The sequence below is a fragment of the Garra rufa genome, chromosome 22 (assembly GCF_049309525.1).
Source record: "Garra rufa chromosome 22, GarRuf1.0, whole genome shotgun sequence".
In the NCBI taxonomy this organism is placed as follows: domain Eukaryota; kingdom Metazoa; phylum Chordata; class Actinopteri; order Cypriniformes; family Cyprinidae; genus Garra; species Garra rufa.
In genome coordinates this window covers 11,199,492-11,220,529 of record NC_133382.1, presented here as the reverse complement: position 1 = coordinate 11,220,529, position 21,038 = coordinate 11,199,492, and the positions used below count along the sequence as shown (strand labels likewise).

Here is a 21,038-nt window from a genome sequence, read left to right as displayed (position 1 = left end):
ACCCCCTCTCCGCAAATACCTTTCTCCAGTTCTACGGGGAACAGGTCCAGCCTTTCCACACGTTTCTCCAGCTCATACTCTGCAGAAGCAGCCATGGGGTCCACGTCATCATTCCTCCTGTCGTAGTCCTCATTAGAATAGGTAGTGAACACCTGAGAAAAAGGTGATTTGATCATATTAATAACCACATTTTTTTGTTCAGAAACATGCTTTTCTGAACTCTGAAAAATGCTGGGTTATTTTTTTAACCCAAATGCTGGGTTGAGCTTGTTGGATCATTTTTATGGGGGGGTTATTTTTAATATTTTTAACTCAGGTGCTGGGTATTTTTTCTGTAATTTGCTAAGCTGCTGGGTCATTTTTAACAGGTCATTACATTTTTTGGGTTGAGCCTGTCTCCAACCAAACAAACCCAGCTGCTGAGTTATAGTCAGAGCAAGGGCTTTTTGCACTCTCTACAGAAGAGAGTGCCACCTCTTCTGTGATTGCTGCCGATTTGGTGCACTTCTTTGGCAAAATAAAGGTTTGTTCAAGTCTTTACTGTGCTATCAATTATATTAGTTTACACAACGCAACATACAAGAATGAAATGTCAGTTAGCTGCATCAGCAGCAGTCATTTTTGCACAATGGTCTTTTTTTTTTTATTCGTTATAATACTGAATTTAGTTGAATTTAATTTGATGTTAAAATATGTTCTCTAATCTCAGTGAGGCGTCAGTCTGAGCTTCATAGTTCCCCCTGGCGAACCAGAAAACCATCACCGGCTTCGATTTTGCCGACACCGGTATGAGAATTAACACTTTTATGAAAAGTGATTACAGAGAACGGTTGAATACACTTAAATACAATACAATACAATACAATATTTATTTATAAAGCACATTTAAAAACAACCAGAGTTGACCAAAGTGCTGAACATTGTAGAATAATAAACTCGCAAACATAAAATTAACACACAACAAGGTATCAAAATGAAAGAGTAATAAAAAAATTAAAATGCTACTTTTAAATGTTCAATTTTTTATTTCTAAAATGCTTCTTAAACAAGTTTAAATGTATATAATATTGTAAACTATGCTGTATTCACCCAAATAAATTAAATTTGTCTTATATTTTTGTCCATGGGTGTTTTTGCTTAATAATAAATGTTCATCTTTTGATTATTGCTGTTGCCTCTATAATTCTGTGTGTGATTTTTGATTTCCAGCCCATTTTAAGGCAGCAATATAATAATTTTTAAACAACAGTTGACTTTAATAAAGCAAAATAACCCAGCATGTGTTCTGTCCAATATTTACCCAACGCTGGGTTGCCAAATAACCCAAGTTGGGTTGTTTTTAACCCAGCATTTTTTAGATTGTACAGTCTGACCATTCAGTGATATTAGGCAATAAATATCAATAATATCAGTTCACCACCTTCATTTAATGAAGCTGACTAATGCTACTTGCCTGAATAAGCAAGTTAGCATTAAGCAAAGTTTTGAAAAACTAAATAACTAAATTTCTACATTTTCTGGAGAAATGCTTACATTTATAAAACTCTCAATCAGTTGTCAGTCAAAATCATTTGTCCTGCTAATATTTATATGATTTTCCATGTTTTCATGACTGGGTCCTCTCACAAGACCTCTGTACACCCCCCTCAATGATTTTTGCTATTTTTCTTGTTGTTTAAACACTTTGAAAAGAGAGTACACCCCTCACATTTTAGTATATCTTCGTGATGGTGTGTTTGGGGTCGTTATCATGTTGGAAAACAGCCGTTCGGCAGTAATTTATGCTCTTGAACAGGTTGTCTTCAGCAAACTGTTTGTGGGATTTCTTGTGAGCCAGCTTTATATGAGGCCTCTTTCTGGGACGACGCCTATGCAAACCGGCTTGTTGCAGTGTGCGGCGTATGGTCTGAGCAATGACAAGCTGACCTTCTACTTCTGCAACCTTTAAAGCAATGCTGGCAGCACTCATGCATTTGTTTTTTTGAAGCCAGGTTCTGCACCTGACGCACAGAACGAGTACTAAACTCGACCCTTGCAAGGCCTGTTCCTAATGGAACCTATCTTGGTAAACCTCTGTATGACCCTGACCACTGTAGTGTAACTCGGTTTCAGGGTGTTACTGAACCTTAGCCATCTTTGTGGAGAGCAACAATTCTATTTCTCAAATCCTCAGAGAGTTCTTTGCCATGAGATGCCATGTTAAACATCCAGTGGTCAGTATGAGAGAATTGTACTTAAAGCACCTAATTTTAACTGCTCAAATACAACACAACTTTGTACGGTCCTGTCAAGCAGACAAAGACATAAACATGATAAATAGGACATGTGGCTTTGCATGGTTAAACAACATACTGCTGTTATCACTCACTTTTGTTGCCAGCTATTTTGACAATAATGGCTGTATGTTGAGTTAATTTCAGATGACAGTAAATCTATACTGCTATACAAGCTGCACATTGACTACTCTAAAATATATAAGTTTAATTTCTATAGTATTGTCCCTTGGGAAGATATACTAAAATGGTTGCTGAAATGTGAGAAGTGTGCTCACTTTTGTGACATGCTGTATCATTAATGTTTGGTACATGCAGAGGATTACACAAGGTACACAATTTAATACTTGTTGTTATGGGTTTTTAAATCAGGGAAGCTCTCTCTGTGCTAATAATTAAGTTTTATGTGAAGAACAAGGATACATGACATTGCTGAGGCAAAAAAAGTACACCTTTTTAGCAATACTATTAATACAACCATGTTTTTCTCTGTTTCGAAGCAACATTAGACTTTCCTTACATCTAAAGTTCCAAATTTTATAAACAAAGAATTTGCAATTCCACAACAGCTGTTTTTGGTCATTTTCTGGCTGCAAATTCTTCCAGCACATTGACTGGATTCAAATACTTGTCTCTTGCAGTTTACTGACACAATGTTGTTACATGCTGTTTGAATGTAAACATAACTTTATCTACAGACTGATGCAATGACTATGGAATTGAAGTGTCTCTCTGAGGTGAGTCCCTTGAGCAAGGCACCGATCCCCCAACTGCTCCCCGGGCGCCGCAGCAATGGCTGCCCACTGCTCCGGGTGTGTGTTCACGGTGTGTGTGTGTTCACTACTGTGTGTGTGCACTTGGATGGGTTAAATGCAGAGCACAAATTCCTAGTATGGGTCACCATACTTGGCCTCACCTCACTTCCTTTCCTTTCCTTTCCTTTGAAAGCAAAACTGTGTGGGCAGAGCAGGTATGCCCGCTTCACAGCAGCTCTTGAGGCTTTAGTTTTATATAATCTTTTTAATGTGGGTGCAGGCGCCAACTTAACCTTGCCTAAGCACACATGCATGTTTTAAATTTACACTGTTAATGTGAAATAATCTAGGTGACTATGCTTCGATACACAGCATGTCGATATCCATTTTACTTTTGTATTGCAGCCTTCTCATCTTCTTTTGGCCAAACATCGCAATTGTTCTTCACAGAGAACGTAACACCAGAATGCATTGTGAGAAGCTTTGTGAAAAAAATCTCTAGAAGATGGCACACAAACCCAAATAATTATACTTTTAATTTATTCAACCCCGAAATATTGGCAAACGATAGTTTGCACCATTTGTGTGTGCTATGTATTTTTATAAAAAGAGTTTTCATGTTTGGTTGACGCCACCAAGCCCATTTTGTATCCACCTCTCATATAGAGACTACTTTAAGAATCCAATCAATTCCCAATGGATAAAATCAAGTCCTGCCCTACTTTTTTCCCTTGAATATCCTGTTTCACTCAGAAATGAGTCACATTACAGAAGTAAAATGGACTGTGAATGCCGTTTCCTGTTATGTAATAAAACAAAAATAACACCAGACTGTCTTTATTCCCCAATGCCAGACAACCACCAGCATCCTAAATCCTCACCCACTCATGTCCTGCCACAAGCATCTAACTGTTAGCCACACTTCTCACACAAAACACAAGCCCTGAGAGAAAAATCGTGCTTTACTCCCATCTGTGCTTTAAGCCCACCTGCACCTATTCCCCAACAGCAAAATACCCCATGAAGCATCACATATACCAGCTGAGACCACGGCCACATGATTCAGTTAGACTGTGTGGCTGGGATTTTTGGTGGTGCCCGGTGGACACAAACATCGGATTAAGGAGGGGGATGATAGAATGAGAGAAAGAGCAAGAGAGAGACAGACAGTGGCGCTCCAGTTGTGTGAGAGTACCAGTGGGTCACATCTCTTAACAGATGGCCAGGAATACCCCTCCTCCACTTAAACTGTCCCATCCTGGCTCTGCTGCCCTACTAAAGGTATGAATGATTATAAATCTACAGTAAATGCCATAAATAGTCTAAAGGAATTGCTGTTTTTTTTGCTCAGGTTTTGGATTAAATTGCCTGTCAATGTCTCAGTCTCATTACATTTTAGTATAGAAATGTAACTGTTTTGTATCATGAGCGATTAAGGGGGATAGCACTGGAGAATGATTGAAGAACACAAGACACTTGTAACAATGAACAAAACATAATATTGTGAGAAGTTCTGGCAGGAAAATCCATTTAAGGAATACTGTTAATAGGCTGTGGGAAAGGAACAGATCTAAATAACATGGTTGAAAAATTGTTGCCCACAACCACTGACATTTTCTACCCTGCTTGAGGTCGGGAACAAGAGAGAGTTGCAGTAAGATTGGTTCTGTTCCAGGTGACAGGAATAGATTTGTGCACACCAGAAGGCACTCCATGTTTCTGCATACGCATGAGGCAGAGGTTTTCCGGTGTTTTTCCCTCTTTCTCTTTAAACACTCCTGTTACTATATTTTCTTACTCTTCAAGCTGTAGATTTCAAAAAATCTACATACGCTAGGCATAAAATATATGTTGTATGGTACTAGCAATATTATAAAATATAATGAAATGTTATGTGTTTGTAAAATGAAATAAATAAAATAATAAAATAACATTTAATTGCAATAAATACAACTATGGCTCACATGCACATGTATTGTATTTTTGTTTATTTCAAAGGCTTTCCTATAGCTCAATCAGTACAGCATGGCGCTAACAATGCCAAGGTCATGGATTTAACTCCTGGGAAAATAAGAAGTGATAAAATGTAAATATGCACCTTGAATACAATACAAGTTGCTTTGGATAAAATCGTCTGCAAAATGTATATGAAAGTGCAAAGGAACAGGGTCCCTAAAAGTAATAGAATTTAATTATTTTATACTAAGTATAGTTCAAGTATATTTACATATTTACTGACATCTCGCTTGTGACATACTGATATAAAAACTGTAATTAAACTTTATTTGGAGTACTACTTCAGCACAATGCACCTTTCTTAATATTAAGCCTAACATATGTTTTAATGACACTATTGATGAGGATTGTATGAACATTAAATAATATCGGTCTTTGAATGGAAGATATTTAAGGTACACCTAAAGTATACTTGCAAGAGTTCCACTTTAGCACAATCAAATATTAAAAGTATATCAAAAGTATATCTTTAGTTGGACTTCAGCACTAATTCCACACCATTTAAAATGCATTAAGTACAAAATTAGTTCCAATTTAGCAGACCTTAAATATACAAGTTTAGTATTTTTATTAAGTACATAGGTAACACTTTATTTTAAGGTCCAATTCTCACTGTTAAATAGTTGCTTATTAGCATGTATATTACTAGTATATTGGCTGATTATTAATACTTATAAGCACACATTAATACATTATTCTGTATGACCATGTTCTAGATCCTTTAACGCGACTCAATACCTAACCTTAACTATTAATAAGCTGCAAATCAGGAGTTTAGTAAGAGAAAACTCTTAGTTAATAGTGAATATGTGTTCCCTATTCTAAAGTGTTACCAGTGCGGTATATGTAAATGTATTTTAGTATACTTAGCATGAAATAAATGTATTTTAAATACATTTAGTACATTTTTATTATGGGTACACTGCAAAATACAGTACAGTTCAGTGTTTTTCATCTTATGTAACCCTGTAGCACCTTTATTGACACTTAAATCAGAAAAGTTAAAAAAAAAACTCTATACTGGATACTATTATACTGGATATCACTTATCATTTAGCACTTTAGCAAGCAATCAATACTCTTGGTAAAAAACAGACCCAAGTTCTTGCTTAACTGTCTTTTATTAAGTTTTAAATCTTCTGGGCCTAGAGGCAATTGTATTTGAAGATGTGACTGTAAAGTAGAGAGAAGTGTGTGAGATTGTTATTTAATAACAAATTTAACAACCCTGGTTTTACAGGTTTAACAAAACAAAACAGAAATCTAAATACTGCCTAACTTGCTTAGTACCAGTTGTACCATTATAGCTGAAACATTAGACAAAGGTCTTGTGTTCGATATTTATTAATCTTTGTTTACACTATTATTATTGCTTTATGTTATCTGTACTATTATTTTTGCAATAACTAGCCAAGATAATATATATAATACTATCTTTTTATTTAATTGAACTATTATTATAATTTTGTGTACTAAATGTTCTAAATCATTTTCTATATTGTTGTGATGCTTTGGCAATACAAAATGTACTTTTTTGTCATGCCAATAAAGCTTTCTGAATTGAATTGAATTGAATGCACAAGTCAATGGGAAACATGGATAAAAGTGTCTTTTAAATGCATGAATGTAAACGAATCAGTAGAAAAGGCCACCTTACTGTACCAAAGTATTTTACCATTTCTGGCTACGCCATGGATATGATCTAAAATGCTAGCACTGATATAGCTTTCCCAGAACAATTATGCAAAACACATGCCAGGCAGGCAAAACATAACATATTGTAGAATTTCAGCAGTCATTTCTAAACATCATCTATATCCTGCTGTTCTGAGGCTTTGTTCAGTAATGTAGCATATGGTGAGATACTGCATAGCAAGCTGGATTTTATCCTAATGAAGTGCTGGGATTGAGTAAAGAATGAGGCATGGTTGAATGAACCACACCTGCTGTTCAAATACGATTAATATGCATGCACTTCCTATAAATACACACCTCTCTGTTCTCATTATATATACAACCACACTGCCAAAATGCATTAATAAGCAGCCTTTTTTTCTTAAGATAGCATATTTTATTTAGATTTAAAGGTGCACAAGGCTAGAATGTAAAGTAGGGCAAAGCCACCCTGATGTGAGTACAGTCAAACTTCCTGTAGTGTCCCTCAGGCACAGAGGTGTGAGGAACATCCTTCTGTCTCACTCACAGACAGTTCTGGGTTGTCTGCATGATCCTGATATTTCAGTCAGCTGTCTACAGAAATGCCTCAAAATTTCAAACCAATTTGAAAATTACCCCATGATTTACTCACCCTCGAGCCATCCTAGGTGTATTATTGTGTATTATTTCTTCTTTCAGACGAATACAATTGGAGTTATATCAAAAAATGTCTTGGCTTTTCTAAGCTTTATAATGGCAGTGAATGGGTGTTGAGATTTTGAAGTCCAATAAAGTGCATCCATCCATCATAAAAAGTGCTCCACGTGGCTCCAGGGGGTTAATAAAGGCCTTCTGAAGTGAATGGATGCTTATTTGTCTCTTGTGAAAATAGAACCAAGTTTTATCTAGGGATTACATTTATATATATATATATATATATATATATATATATATATATATATATATATATATATATAAATGGATAAATATTTTTAGACAAATGCATCCATTCTCTTCAGAAGGCCTTTTTTAACCCCCCAGAGCCATGTGGAGTGCTTTTAATGATGAATGGATGCACTTTATTAGACTTCAAAATGTCACTGCCGTCTTTTTTTAATATAACTCTGACTGTATTCATCTGAAAGAAGAAAATCATATACACCTAGGATAGCTTGAGGGTGAGTAAAAAAATTTCATTTTTGGGTCAACTATCCCTTTAAAAAAAGTACTTTTTTCCATGCATTTACTTTATAACACAATATTTACTGTATAACATCTTATAATTTGGTCTGTTCCATTTTAAAGCTTTTTAAAACCCCATTCTTGACTCTAAATCTCTTCTAAAAACATCTTTATATTCTTTAAGCAATACATCATTTTTCTTTTAATTTTAGGATATAATATGATCCTGATGTTTCTTCTCACCAACTTGCACTCTAAAAACTACTCAGGTACTTATACACCTTGAACTGTGTTTAAAATAACTGACATTTATTGATTCTGGACCACATGGTGAGGTGTAAAACATAGAAAGATTTTTTTCACCCAGATGAAACACTGGCTACAGAGAGAGAATAACAGAGAGACCTAATGAAAAATGCTGTACGTTTGAGCGTTTGGTGTGCACAACGCTTTGCAGGGGAGGACTGACAGTGACAATACTGCTATTTATAAGCAATGCCAAGCCAGGGAAAGAAGAAGAGACAGGAAAATAAGTGAAAGAGAGAAAGAGAGGGAAAAAATAGGATTAAAATGAGAATGAGTGACTTGGCAGTCAAAAAACTAAAGGAAGATGAAAATCAAAAAGAATACTAGATGAATTTGAAGGAATATGTTCATCAAAGATGAAAATGGGTTGAAGAAGGACACAGAGAGGAGAAGAAGTGAGCAACTGAAAGAGGGGCAGAGAGAGAGGGAGGGAAGAAAATGAGAACAAAGCGGTTAGTGTGGGATCTGCCTCTTAGGTCAGCCTCAACTCTCCAGCCTAAAGAGAGAGGGAGAGAGAGAGAGGTTTAATAAAGACCCAACACCCTAGCCAGCACAACAGGCCTTGTGTTTGACGGAGAGCTGTTAAATTCATTTAGGGAGAAAACTTTGTCCCAAATTCTGTCCGCAAATAAGAAAGGGGGTGGAAAAGGGACAGAAGGAGAGAGACAGACAGAGAGAGTGACACGGCCACTTACTGACCAACACAAAGGCAGCCACAGCTTGGCAGCGACTGAATGCTGTCTCCTCGGCCTGCGGCCTCTATATGATCTCACACACCAGTGAAAAACACTGTACGAAGACTGCAGATTGAGAACGGATGGTTTAAAAACAGTTCTTACTCAATTTAAAGGTTATACAGAGATGCTAGTGCAAAGTATATGCTCAATCAACTTTTTTGACGGTTGGAAATACTTGACTCTGACTACATTTTTGCTAAACCTTTAACAATATAATTTTTCTCCATTGCAGATGCAGGTTTATTAAACAGCCTGGTGGCAAAAATGTCTTAGAGCTCTGTAATCTTGACTCATATTTTACAGGACTCATACCCAAGTGCTTCATATTGCAGGTGTAATGCTATACCAGGTGAGGTACTGAGCAAGTTTACTACTTCACCAAAGCCTTACATATGTATACAAATGTATTCGAACAACCCATACAAATTTATTTACAAATGGTATTTTGAGGTCATAACCAACTCATAAAAATACGTACCTCTGGGTACTTTTTTAGCAGCACCGTTTTTATGTACCTTACTGCATGTTTCAAAAAGAAATGTACACTAAGTGGCGCTAAAACACAGGTTCAATATGTGAACCCTGGCACATTTTTATTACGTTGATAAAGGTACGTATTGCTGTGTTTTTTTTACTTTGCTTCAGGTACGTATTGCGGTGGTTCAGAGTTCAAATATACGGGGACTGTTGCTAAAAGTTAATGCTCTGTCGCCCAACCCTACCCTACATCTACATGATAGTGTTAACAAATGCAAAACCCGATATAAAAACACATTTGTTGACGCCATTTGAATCTTAATTGTGTAGATGTGAAATCTCTTGGAAAACTGTAGTTAAATGGGATTCAAATCAGAGCTCTTCACCCCTTAAGTACATCTCCTTACTGCGTGAGCTACCGAACAAACCTAGTCTATGAAAACCCATAGATATGAAGCTGGATATGTGATGCTAATGTTCAAAAGCATCAGTTTTCAAATCTCCCAGCATGTTAGTCATAATATAAGATTCTTCCTAATAATTCCGTAAAAATGTACGCTTTATCAAACTCTGTAAATCATACTTTGTGTGAAAAGGAATAAAAGGTGTCAGAATTTTACTGTCTCCAGTGTTCATTTCTTTTGGAAACTGCTGTGATATGTACTTATTGGTACGTATTTCGCATTTCGCAGGTACCATTTTGTCATTAGACCAGTTAGGTCATTACATAGTAGTGTGCAAGGAACACAGTGTTAATTGATAAACTTCCCCTGTAATCATAATTTGGATGAAAAGGAACAAAAGTTGTTGGTGTTATACTGCCACCAATGCTTATTTCAACTGGAAACTGCAGTGAAATGTTTCCAGGCAGTTTTTCTCAAATTTAACCACATTATATTTCCAATAAGACTGAGGTAAAATGTTTACATTTTTAAATCCATTTTCTGAACAACAATAAATAACCAGCACAATGCTAGAGTATTTTGGATATTTGCCATGGCAGTTATATTCTAGGATGTTCTATGTTGTTTTTAGTGTTTGCCTGTGCCAGGGCTGTCCAGTCCTGTTCCTAGAGGACCATCAGTTTAGACTTTGCTAGGTTGTTCTGTTCTTGTTTTTGCATGGAAAATAGTGGATTGTGAACATTATGCTAAATGTGTTCCTTTGTGTTCTGCAGAAAAAAGAAAGCCATACATGTTTTGGGAAAACTGTTTTCAGTAAAATCTGACTCAAACACAGCACATGGTGGTTTTATTGTGCTTTCCATCTCTAAAACATGACTACAGACCTTGGAGTTGCATTCTTTCATTCTCTTGAACAATCTTTAACAGACTACAAGATCATTGTGAGTTTGGTTCTCACAAACAGCATCAGCCCTGACTATTACAAAAGAGCTCCTGTTTCTTTGTAGGTTTCTCCTATTTATCAGTGATACTGATATATTCACAATACATCTACTCTTTACATTCGTCTATTCATAGGTCAGCTATTTTTACTCTTATCACTTACAGGAGGGGTTTCGTCATGTTTTCGCATTCCCTGCATCTGAAATACTCACACCTTTCTCTCAGATGCATCATGGGAACTTGTTCACGCTTTTAGACATCCGTACAGAACTAGGCAGCTCATAATTACTTAATGCTAATACGTTTGTATTTATGCCACTAAAAAGATTTCGGAATGTTCTCAGTTTTCTAATAATGATTTGTAAGAGAGTATTTAATCTGCATGAATTTACATTTACATAAAAACATTTTTAGACTTTTTTCTAGCTAAATAGTTGATTGTTAGGAAGGTAAATCAGGAAATACTGTATCAGGTATTGTATTGCTGTGTTCTACAATCCTTATGCAGTGTGATCACATATGTTTCTGTCTACCTCCAAATGTAATCATAATTGTCGAATCACAAAACTTCCTGGACCACAATTTAATGTTTCTACTAAGCATTTACCACTTGTGATCAGATCTCTCAGTCTCTCTGAAACAGATGTTAATACTAGATGTGAAAAGGGTAATATTTGTAATTCTAGAACATAAACCTTGTGAGGTAAAACGTATTGAATGTGCACTTGTACACTACTTCAGATCTTAAATGTATATTTAAAAAAACTTAACTTGCTGATAAAATCATATTAAAGAAATAAAATGCAGTTTTCTAATGTCAAATCAAAAGTTTTACTTCAAATTACTTTTTATGATTTAAAGAAAACATTTGTGTTGGTGTTAGTGTTATGTATTAGTATTTGTTGACTCACATACTACAGCAAATGTAAAGTGCTTATAAATTTAACTGTAGTGTTTTATTCAGTGTCACATTTAACGTTAATATATTTTAAATGTACTAAACTGCAACTTTATTATTACAAATGTGTAATTACAAGACATACACGTTTGAATAAAAATGAGGTTAAACTTACAGTATATTTTAGTTTTTTAGTATATATATATATATATATATATATATATATATATATATATATATATATATATATTAGTCAGTGGAAGGGACATTCTCATTCTAGAGATAATTGCACATGGTATCCTGAAAGGTAAATGTTGGTTTGCTTTCATGTTTACACAGATTTACAGAGCAGAACTAGCTACATCCTGATCACAAACAGGCCAGCTGAGCTTATCAGACACATTGTCTGAGGTATGTTTGTTACCTCAGCCAGTGATGTCAGGTCAGCGTTTGTCCTGGATAAATGTCACACCTAATCAAAGAGAGGAAGCGCTTGAGATAGAATAGATGCCAAGACAAACCGACTGACAGTCTGGATTATGTTATATTCTATTCAACTTATTCAGTCTGTGCCGGTCTGCAGCCTCTAAAAGCGTACCAACAGTAACAGTGACTGAGGGTTTGACAGGAACCAATAAATAAAAGACTGAATGATATAATGTATGAAGTTCGTTCATTCATTCACTCAGTCCAATACATACACAAGGCCCCAGGCGACCATTTTAAGTGAACCAGACCCCTCTCATTCATTTTAATGAACATAAAAATAAAATGGAAATAAAACAAAAGCCAAACATATAAGACATAAAAATGTGACCCAGGACCACAGACCAGTCTTAAGTAGCACGGGTATATTTGTAGCAATAGCCAAAAATACATTGTATGGGTAAAAATTATTTTTTGATATTTAAATAGTAAGAACACAAAATAATAAGAACACAAAGCAGAGTTCATCTAACTATGGAGCAATCAAAGGCTTTATAAAAAATGTAAAAAAAAAAAAAAAAAAAAATCTAATTAAGTTAATACATGAATATGCACTCATTGAAAAATCGTACCCTCTATCATAACTCTCAAATCTCATTCATATTAAGATTTTCATTTTTGGTTATGAAACTTGTGAGATCTAATGGTGTTTGGAGTCAATGATTCAAATTACACTTTAAAGCTTAATCATTTCAATTTTAGTCTTTTCCTCATATGACGTTATCATATGACTACATAAAATTTGATGTATAGTGCATAGGACATATGGACTGCCTTTATGAAACTGTTATGCATAATTATACATGTTTATGTTTTTGTCCTTTTTGGAGCTTGATAAATAACCGTGGTTTTCAACATTTCTTACTTAACAATATATATGGCCATATATATATAGGCTTTTATAGATATTTCTGCTGTACAAATCAACAGAAACTGGAAGTATTGATATATTAAATTAATTAACCATACAGACGTTTCACAAACTGATGTTCTCCAATATAAACAACAGTAATTAAAGCATAAGAAAGAAACATAATTTTGTTTGATTTTGTGTTTTTGTAGCAGTTTAATTTTGATTACAGTTAAATTATTTTATCTATAAATAATAATTTATTAATTTAAATACTTTTAAGTTATCCTTGGGCCCTCAAGGAACTTTGCAGAGGCCCACTAAAAGGCAGGTGAAATGTACTGCAAAATACCTTATTTTTTGTTCCGAAAAAGAAATAACGTCTTTCAGGTTTTGAGTGAGTAAATGATGACAGAATTTTCATTTGTGGTGAAATATTCCTTTGAGGAATAAACTCACCTTAATGGGTGAAGTACTGAATTTAATTTTCCGGCTCGGGGGCGGATCCTCCTCCACAGGTAATCCAGAAATCTCCGAGCAGCTTGACTCCGGCTCATATACTTCATCTTCATCCTCTTCATCCTCAAGCTGGCTACCACCAGAGTCTTCTCCTACTGCACTGTAGGCACTGATATCCACCAAATCAGCCTTAGAGTAATTCTCCTTCAGAGTACCATCATCATCCTCCTTCTTGCTGACCCCCACTGATGGACGAGCATGTCCATCTTCGCCTTTCCTTCCAGTGCTGGCGATGCCAGACTCCATAGTGTCTCTCTCCAGGGCCTCTCCATTGGAAGTAACTCCCCCATTTTCCAAATTACGGATATCAGCAGAAATAAGAGTACCTTTTGCCTCTGTAGCATTAGCCTTATTGGGACTAGATTCATCCTTCTCTCCTGTCTTTTTCTCATCCAGGGGCTCTGTATCCACAGCTGTGATACTGTCCTGAAACTCAGAGGCTCCATTAAGGCTGCTACACCTCCCATCTTGTTCCTCCTGGTGCTGGTTAACCCCATCCTCCTTGTTTGCCCCTGAAGGAAAAGCGCGTACCCGTTTGGTGATGATTTTTGAGTTAAGCGCACCGACCCGGCCGGTGACCCCGCGCAAGGGCAGCGGGGGCGTGTTGGATAGCCGGTGCAGGTTGTTCCGCAGCTCGGCGGCCCGCTCGAAAACGGCACTGAGCTGGCTGACGGTGGGCGACACGGCCTCGCCGGTGCCGCCGATCGCATCCAGACTATCCAACGACTCCGTGCTGCCATTAAAACGCGCGACCACATCCAAACGCGACGCATCCTGAAAGCCCGCGGCGCGTTCTTTCTTCAGTAACACGCGATTAGAAGCAGCCTGCTTCTCCTGCTGCTGCTGCTGCTGTTGCTGTTGCTCAAAGATCTTCCTCGTCTCCTGCAGCTTCGAGTACCTTGGCGACGCGTCCGTTTTGCTATCGAAGCGATTGACGCGCTCGGAGACGCTAGATCCTAGTTTGAGCAGCGCGCTGTGATCCACGTTCTCGTTCAGGCTGCCAGCCCGCGGGAGCGTGAGACGCACCGCTTTGCCGTCGCCATTCGCCTTTTGCGCGTCTTCAGCCTCGGTGGGTGAGGATGCGCCCATCTGCATGAACATGTTCTTGATGCGGTGCACGTTCGAGCCGTACGTGCGACCGCGGCTGGTGGGTTTAGGCTTGCCATCCTGAGCGTCGCCGTTATTTAAAACATCGGTCGCCGGCTTTAGCGCCTGAATCCCCGCCGCCTCGTACGCGTTGCGGTGAGGAGAGGGGCTGCGGAGCGCGGTGGTGCTCGCTGGCTTAGAGGAGGATGAGGATTCGGTCTTCATCATGGTCTGTTAGGCTTCTCCGAGGCGATGCGATAACAGCATCTCTGAGTCCGTGGCCCAGACGTTTCTGTCAGGACAACGCTGTCGCTAAATAACAATAATGTGCTTTGGAATATGATGAAGAGAACGGTGAATTAATGCCCATGAATGCGTGTAGAGTGTCCGTCAGCAGCATGGCACAGGCAACGCACCATCTTCCCGTCTGTGGAAAAAAACGCTGATTAATGTGTAAATCACACATGCATTGATGAACGACCAAATGAGAAACTAGAACAGCGATGCGCCCTGGATTTTCACGGCAGATTGTGCGTTTATAATCCGGATCGTTTTGATCTCTTGATTTAGTCAGCTGCAGATTTCTGCCTTTCCCACTGATGCTGCAGCAGCGCAGCAGAGATACAGGGTCATAGAGCGCGTCTCATTTCACACCCTCTCAGCACATTGATTTTAATGGGGTCACACATTTTAGTCCTCATACCAGGGCTCCATACAATATAACACTAAAAACCAGCAATAAATTAGGTTTTGATTTTTTTTACGCCAATATTGAGCATTTAAAAAATATATATTTAATTTAATTTTGTATTAACAGATTAATCCTGGCTTCCGATTGGTTGACACAGCATTCCAGCTGTGGAAATAGCCTATTTATGCTTTGATCAACACCTGTTCAGCAAATCACTCCATACATGATCTTACTGATCTTATTTTTCTTATGTTTTTTTCTGTTATGTCAACGACTATGAATAAAAAATAAAAAGAAATATGAACAAACAAGAAAAGAATTAAAGTACAATAACAAAATATTGGGCCCATTATATTATATTATATTATACTATGCTATGCTCACACAGAGGATGGATCTGCAAATTCTGGCTCTTATTTTTTTATTGTTTGTCTTTGTATATGCAGATGGAGACAGCAGATGACAGATGTCTCAGTTTTTGAGCATATTGTAGTCATTTTAAGTAAAAATAAACTTTTAGATGACTTTTGACCTAATTTGTTTATCACATTGATTTAAACAGGATAATCTTGTACCACAATGATGTAAAAATACAAAGAGTTAGAAAATGTATTCCTTACATTGTAATTAACAACATGAAGTGCATTAAGCATTATGTTACTTTTGTAAAGGAACTGCAAGGGTGTTTGTGAGTTTAATGAAAGGCTAACAAGTAATTAAATCATATGTCAAATAAAAATAAATAATTTTAAAATAACAATCAAAATAATACAATTACAATTACTAAAAAAGATTAAATATTTTAGGTTTATCTGCAAGCCATATGACCATTAACCATTAGAAAACCGTGAACATGCAAATCTGAATTATTAAAACATTTATTTAAAAATCTCAGGGATACTTAAAGGGGTCTCTGATTATGATTTCACTTTTTTAATGCTAGTTAGCGTGTAATGTTGCTGTTTGAGCTGATTGACCACCCCTTTAAAGTAAATATATTAGGTGAAAGAGGTTCAAATAGCCAGAATCTGTTAATTTTGTGAGATTCCCTTTTCAATAATACATAATAATACTTGGTTAAATAATCTATTGAGTGATAATTCAAATAAAAATTAATGTGTTCATTAGTAGTTGATGCAATGTTGAGACACTTCTTAAACCTGAAATGATTTTTGTAAATCCATTGATCAAATGCTGTGTCGCCACCTGACTAATGACTATTCTATGTGTGAATGTCCACAAAATTGGACTTTCTGAGTGTATATAAGCAGTAGACTGTTTTAGAAAGGAAAATTAATTTAAAAAAGGAGGAATTAGAGAGAATCAAAATGATGACTAATTTATTGCTATTGTGTGAATAATATGTAATCATGTAAAAACTGTAACTGTAGTCTGATTACGAGTATTTTAAAATGTAGCTTACTCCAATTAAAAGTAGCCTACTTAATTTTTGGAATCTTATTACGTAATCCAATAAACTAGTTATATACTACAGCTCCAAGTTGTTAAATTTCTCGACTACAGTGGATAAATAGAATCCTGACCTCTCTCTCAGCACTACATAAACATATTTTAAAGGTTAGGTTAGGTATTGACTGCATGGAAAGATGTGTTACCAACATTTACCACATTTTTTGAAACATTGATGAGTTAGGTTAATGTTCTTTAAAGTCCAAATAAAGATAGGCTTACCATTTGACAATTTTTCGGCTCCATAGGCTATAGGCTATAAAGACTATTAAGATAGTAAAACTGTTTGTGTTAAAATACAATTCAAAGATGAACGGCAATTAAGTACAAAAACGTTTTATAGCTTGTGGTTTGCTTGCATGAAACGCTCTGTGTGTGGGTTTTTCTATTCGCATTCTATTTGCTACGAACCATCCGATGCACTAGGTGGCAGTAAAACATCTTTTGAGTTATCTGTTACCGAAAGCAAAACAGAGAGGAAAATTGCACTAGCAGTCTCACACACGTGGAAACTGGTGTGATAACTTCAATCAAAGGTATGGGAATATATTTACTCTTTTAAACGCATAGACGAGATCAAAACGTTTAATCGTTTATGGGAAAAATTGTATGTGGGGCTTATATTACGATGATATGCATATGTGTTTTGGCAACCGAAAAGAGTACCGAAACATAGCTTATTTTAATCGTATAACGTTATAGCTACTTTTAAACATTTGGGTCTGTGTTTTTTTGTTGTATTATCAATATAAGCCAGTATAAATATTGTATTATACACGTAAGTATACATATGTATATAGACATAATGTGGTCCACCACGTACGTACTGTATGTATCTCACGAAGCCTGTCAAGTCATCTTTAACCCTCATGATTGTATTAGTAATGAAAAAACGCTTCATGGATGTTTCAACTACATTTCTTTATATAAAATGTAATTTATTTTGTGGTAAAATCTGACCTTTGTAGAAATATCATTTCTTTGTGACACTGACCCGCTGAAACCTTACAATGTTACGCACATACTTTTGTGTGAAAACAGAAATTCTCATATTATTGTAATATTTCTCCAGATGACATCATTAGCACATCAGTTGAAGCGGCTGGCTTTGCCGCAGAATGACTCCAATCTGCTCAGCCGGAGAGTGGTGGACTCTGTGCTATTTGACCCTAAAGATGCTGCCAGCATGGACCGCAGCACCTTCCATGCACTGGGTAAGCCAAATGTCCTGCTAGAGCATTTTTATTTTTATTTATTATTTATACCCCTGGCAAATTCTGATTAAAGTTACTTTTATTCAACCAGCAAGTTTTTTTTTTATTAGAAATGACAGACGTCTCCCAGAAGATAAGATGTTGTACAAGAGGCATCATTGTGGAAAGAATTATTACTCGTCTTTTATTTACATTTGAACAAAAAGTGGCATGTCCAAAATTATTTATACCCTTCTCAATAATCAATAGAAAAGCCTTTATTGGCTATTACACCAAACGCTTCCTATAATTGCTGACCAGCTTTTTGCATGTCTCCCCTGGTATTTTTGCCCATTCATCTTTATTGATGAGCTCCAACTCTTTCAGGTTGGAGGGTCTCCTTGCCATCACCCTGATCTTTAGCTCCATCCACAGATTCTCAATTGGATTTAAGTCAGGACACTGGCTGGGCCACTGCAAAACTTTAATGTTTTGTCTTCTAACCATTTCTTCACCTCTTTTGCTGTGTTTTGGGTTGTTGTCGTGCTGAAATGTCTACTGGTGCCCAAGGCTAAGTTTCTCTGCAGACTGCCTGATGTTGTTGTTGAGAAATTTGAAGTATTGCTCCTTTTTCATGGTGCCGTTTACTGTGATTAGGTTCCCTGGTCCACCAGCTGAAAAACACCCCCAAAACATTAGGTTCCAACCACCATGTTTGACAGTGGGGATGGTGTTCTTAGGGTTAAAGGCTTCTCCTTTTTTTATGCCAAATGAAGGCTACATCATTGTGGGCAAACAATTCAATTTTTGTTTCATCTGACCATAAAACAGAAGACCGGAAGTCGTCTTCTTTGTCCAGATGAGCATTTGCAAAGGCCAAGCGGGCTTTTGTGTGCCTTATCTGGAGAAGTGGTGTCCTCCTTGGTCTGCGTCGGTGGAACCCAGTGGTGTGCAGCTGTCTGCCTTGAGATGTTGCCACCAGCAGAGCCCAGATTCATCAGGATGGCCTTGGTGGTGGTCCTTGGACTCTTTTTTTACCTCTCTCACTATCCTCCTGGCCAGCACAGGTGTCACTTTTGGCTTCCGACCACTTCCTCTGAGATTCTTCACAGTGCAGAATAGGGCTCGGCGGTATGACGGTATATATCGTTACCGCGGAATGAAATTTGTACCGTAAAATAATTTTTTATTCCTTGTATACTACGTAATGTAAATAAGTGGGCGTGGCCAACTCACGTGCAGCACGCGTGAGGCTAAGACTGGTCAAACCGTTGAATGCAAGACTTAAGGATATGCTGGGAGGTTGTAAAAACATGGAAAAGGAGAAACGAACAGACGAGGAGGGCTCAACAGAAAATCAAAAGAAAATGTTTACTATAGTTATAAGGTTAAAAATAAAATACAAAATAATCAAATAAGATCAAGTCCTTTTCTTTTCTTAAATGTTCAAGCTTATTATATAAAGCCCTTTTGTACATTTTCTGCAATAACTACCTATATAAAAAATTATATCGTGAAAGATATCGTTACCGTGAAATAAAATTTGTCATACCGTGAAATAAAATTTTGGTCATACCGCCCAGCCCTAGTGCGGAACGTCTTGTATTTTTTAATAATACTTTGCACTGTAGCCACTGGAACTTCAAATCATTTAGATATAGTCTTATAGCCCTTTTCTGGATTGTGAGCTGCCACAATGCGCAGCCGCAGGTCCTCAGTGAGCTCCTTTGTCTTATCCATGACTGTCCACAAACCAACAGCAGAGAGCTTCTGTTTTTCACCTGTTGAGTTGATTAAAACAGCTGTTCCCAATGAATCAGGGTAATTAGGATGCGTTAGAACAGCTTGTACTATTTGGAATGGTATTGAACATTGGATTTTCCCACTGTGGAAGTTTGCAAAGGGTATGAATAATTTTGGACATGCCACCTTTTGTTCAAATGTAAATAAAAGCTGAGAAATATTTTTTTCCACAATGATGCCTCTTGTACATTGTACATATATATATATATATCTTGCAGCAGTCATCTTTTCACATTGAAATTGTTAATTGATTAGTCTTACTGTAATTATTCACCTGTATACGTTTAATCATTCAATGTAAAGAGTAGTGATAGTCATCTCATCTAAATGTCTGCTTTTATTGATCATTCTGAACAGGCTGCACAGGACTTGAGGAGTTGATGGGTATTGATTCAGCATTCAGTGAGTTTCAGGAAATTCTGTTTAGTCAAGCCTCTTTGACTTTAGAGCGCAGCGTTCAGACCAAAGAAGTCAACAAGAAACTGGACAAAAGCATCTCACTCTTTCTCACTCGACTTTCACCATACTTTCTGCTCAAGCCTGCTCTGAAATGCATTGAATGGCTAATACACAGGTAACCTTCAGTAGATTTGCTATTGTCTCACATTGATTGTATATAGCTGCGTTTCCATTACCCTTTTAATTGCGCAAATTGAAATTGCGAATTAAAAATATGCCTAATGGAAATGCGTCAGTTGCGCAAAAACTCTCATATATCACAAAAAAAATTTACACTCGCATGAGGTGGATTTCAGGCAATTTGAAAAAGGAATATTTCGCAAAACAGCAATGGAAAGGTTTTTTTGCATTTGCAGGTCCCATTCAATTAAATATAGCCAAAATCCCACAAAATTCAGTTGCCATGACTTATCGCGAGAGGAAAAAATTATGTTTTAGTCGCATAACATCGATTAATGAAAACGCCGTCATTTCGCAATACTTTTTAATCAACATTTATAAAATAATGCCAAAGGATTGCGCAAATCTGTAAAGGAAACGCAGCTACTGTGAGTTTCACTTTGTCAGTTATGAGACTATCGCTTTAGAGTGTGATAAACTTTGTAAGTGACAAAATTGTGCTTTCAGATTCCACATTCAGCTGTACAACCAGGACAGCCTGATTGCTTGTGTTTTACCGTATCATGAGACTAAAGTGTTTGTACGAGTGATCCAGATTTTAAAGATTGAAGATCCAACCCACAAATGGCACTGGCTACATGGACTTCAGGTGAACCATATTGTTTCTGTTTTTGTCATATATGCACTTAGTGTAAAGAAAGCTATAGCTTCATTT

General features: G+C 36.8%; 2 protein-coding genes across 2 annotated transcripts in view; one reads left to right on the top strand and one right to left on the bottom strand.

The window, feature by feature from the left end:
- ppp1r9bb (protein phosphatase 1, regulatory subunit 9Bb) overlaps positions 1-15,179 on the bottom strand; it is a 28,213-nt gene extending 13,034 nt beyond the window's left edge. The window contains exons 1-2 of the mRNA XM_073827690.1: positions 13,442-15,179; positions 20-152 (exon numbers count right to left, since the gene is read on the bottom strand). Coding sequence (XP_073683791.1) covers positions 20-152; positions 13,442-14,815 — 1,507 coding nt within the window. The 5' untranslated portion in view covers positions 14,816-15,179. The remainder of the gene's footprint in view (positions 1-19; positions 153-13,441) is intronic.
- Positions 15,180-17,228: 2,049 nt separating this feature from the next.
- Positions 17,229-21,038, top strand: part of heatr1 (HEAT repeat containing 1) — a 41,995-nt gene continuing 38,185 nt past the window's right edge. The window contains exons 1-4 of the mRNA XM_073827698.1: positions 17,229-17,284; positions 17,821-17,962; positions 20,102-20,318; positions 20,831-20,972. Coding sequence (XP_073683799.1) covers positions 17,821-17,962; positions 20,102-20,318; positions 20,831-20,972 — 501 coding nt within the window. The 5' untranslated portion in view covers positions 17,229-17,284. The remainder of the gene's footprint in view (positions 17,285-17,820; positions 17,963-20,101; positions 20,319-20,830; positions 20,973-21,038) is intronic.